At 40.4% G+C, this 1,179-nt stretch overlaps 1 protein-coding gene across 1 annotated transcript; it reads right to left on the reverse strand.

Moving 5' to 3' along the window:
- Positions 1-76: 76 nt before the first annotated feature.
- On the reverse strand, positions 77-1,089 carry Pmar_PMAR019447 (hypothetical protein; the record flags this gene model as incomplete). The annotated part of the gene is made up of 4 exons (XM_002785442.1): positions 77-183; positions 230-445; positions 484-832; positions 880-1,089. Coding segments are annotated over 4 exons (882 nt in total), but the record flags the coding sequence as incomplete, so codon positions are not given.
- Positions 1,090-1,179: the final 90 nt, after the last annotated feature.

Consider the following 1,179-nt stretch of genomic DNA (forward strand, 5'->3'; position numbering starts at 1 on the left):
AACGACGACCGAGGGGAAGGGATCATATACCAACTGGATAATAGCATGCTCATCATTACTACTATAGTATTATTACCTTTCTTATCAAATGATAGAATGCTGTAGAGGCTAGACACACGTTAACAGTTGCTAAATTGTAGTTAATTGGTGTAATAACAAATGACCAACGAGCCCAGATAACACCTAAGATGATGATTATCATTCCACTAAGGATTGTTAGTATTATTACCAGTGGCGAATAAAGCAAGCTGTTGAGGGATACTAACCTTTTCAACAGGTCTCTTATAATCAACTAAGTTGGCGGCAGATATACCCCATTTGATAGCAGGAGCCCAGAAGAATATGGTAAAGGGTCCAGCAGGATGCATAAAGAACTTCCTTAATAATTCAGGCATAGGTAGAGCACATATCTTAGACCTCAATTTTAGGACGGGATGGAACGAACCTAATTAATAATAAACTCCTATACTCATTATCTATTACCCTCAATAGCAGCTTTAGTAGCAGCTTGAGCTGTCTTAGCAGCAGGAGTAGCAGCAGCAGACTTGACAACAGTCTCAGCAGCAGCTGTGGTAGTAGCCTTAGAGGCAAGGTCACTAGTGGCTTTGGCAGCAGCAACACCAGCAGCAGTAGCTGCAAACATTGACTTGTTATTGGTCATAGAAGGGGTCATCATCATCTTGGTCGTGGTGGTAGTGGTATTAGCCGACTCCTCAGGTATAGTAGCCTTGATGGACATCATTTGCTGTTGTTGCTGAGCACGCTGATCTGCTAGAAGCTTCTGTTGGCTCTGGTACTTGAGAGCACGACCAAGTTGGATAAGTTGGACACCCTGAATAGTTATGATAAAGTATAATGATATTAATATAGTATTATTACCTCATTGAAGATATGACAGGATAACAATAGATAATTCCTAGGTTGTACCATATATGCAAAACGCATGAATAATAGAGAATAAACACATAAAGTACCAGTCATAGGTATAGATATCATATCAGGTCCTTGAGTAGTCATATCCAATACACCAGCAGCAACAATACCCCAATTAGCCATAGGACCCCAGAAATGGGTAGTTTTCCAACCCATCTAACAACATACAATAACAGCAACAATGAACAGCTATTACTACTAGTACTACCTTAGGATCGAGGATGGCTGCCTTACCCTTTAGTAGTA

This window comes from Perkinsus marinus, assembly GCF_000006405.1.
Source record: "Perkinsus marinus ATCC 50983 genomic scaffold scf_1104296932480, whole genome shotgun sequence".
Classification (NCBI taxonomy): Eukaryota; Perkinsozoa; order Perkinsida; family Perkinsidae; genus Perkinsus; species Perkinsus marinus.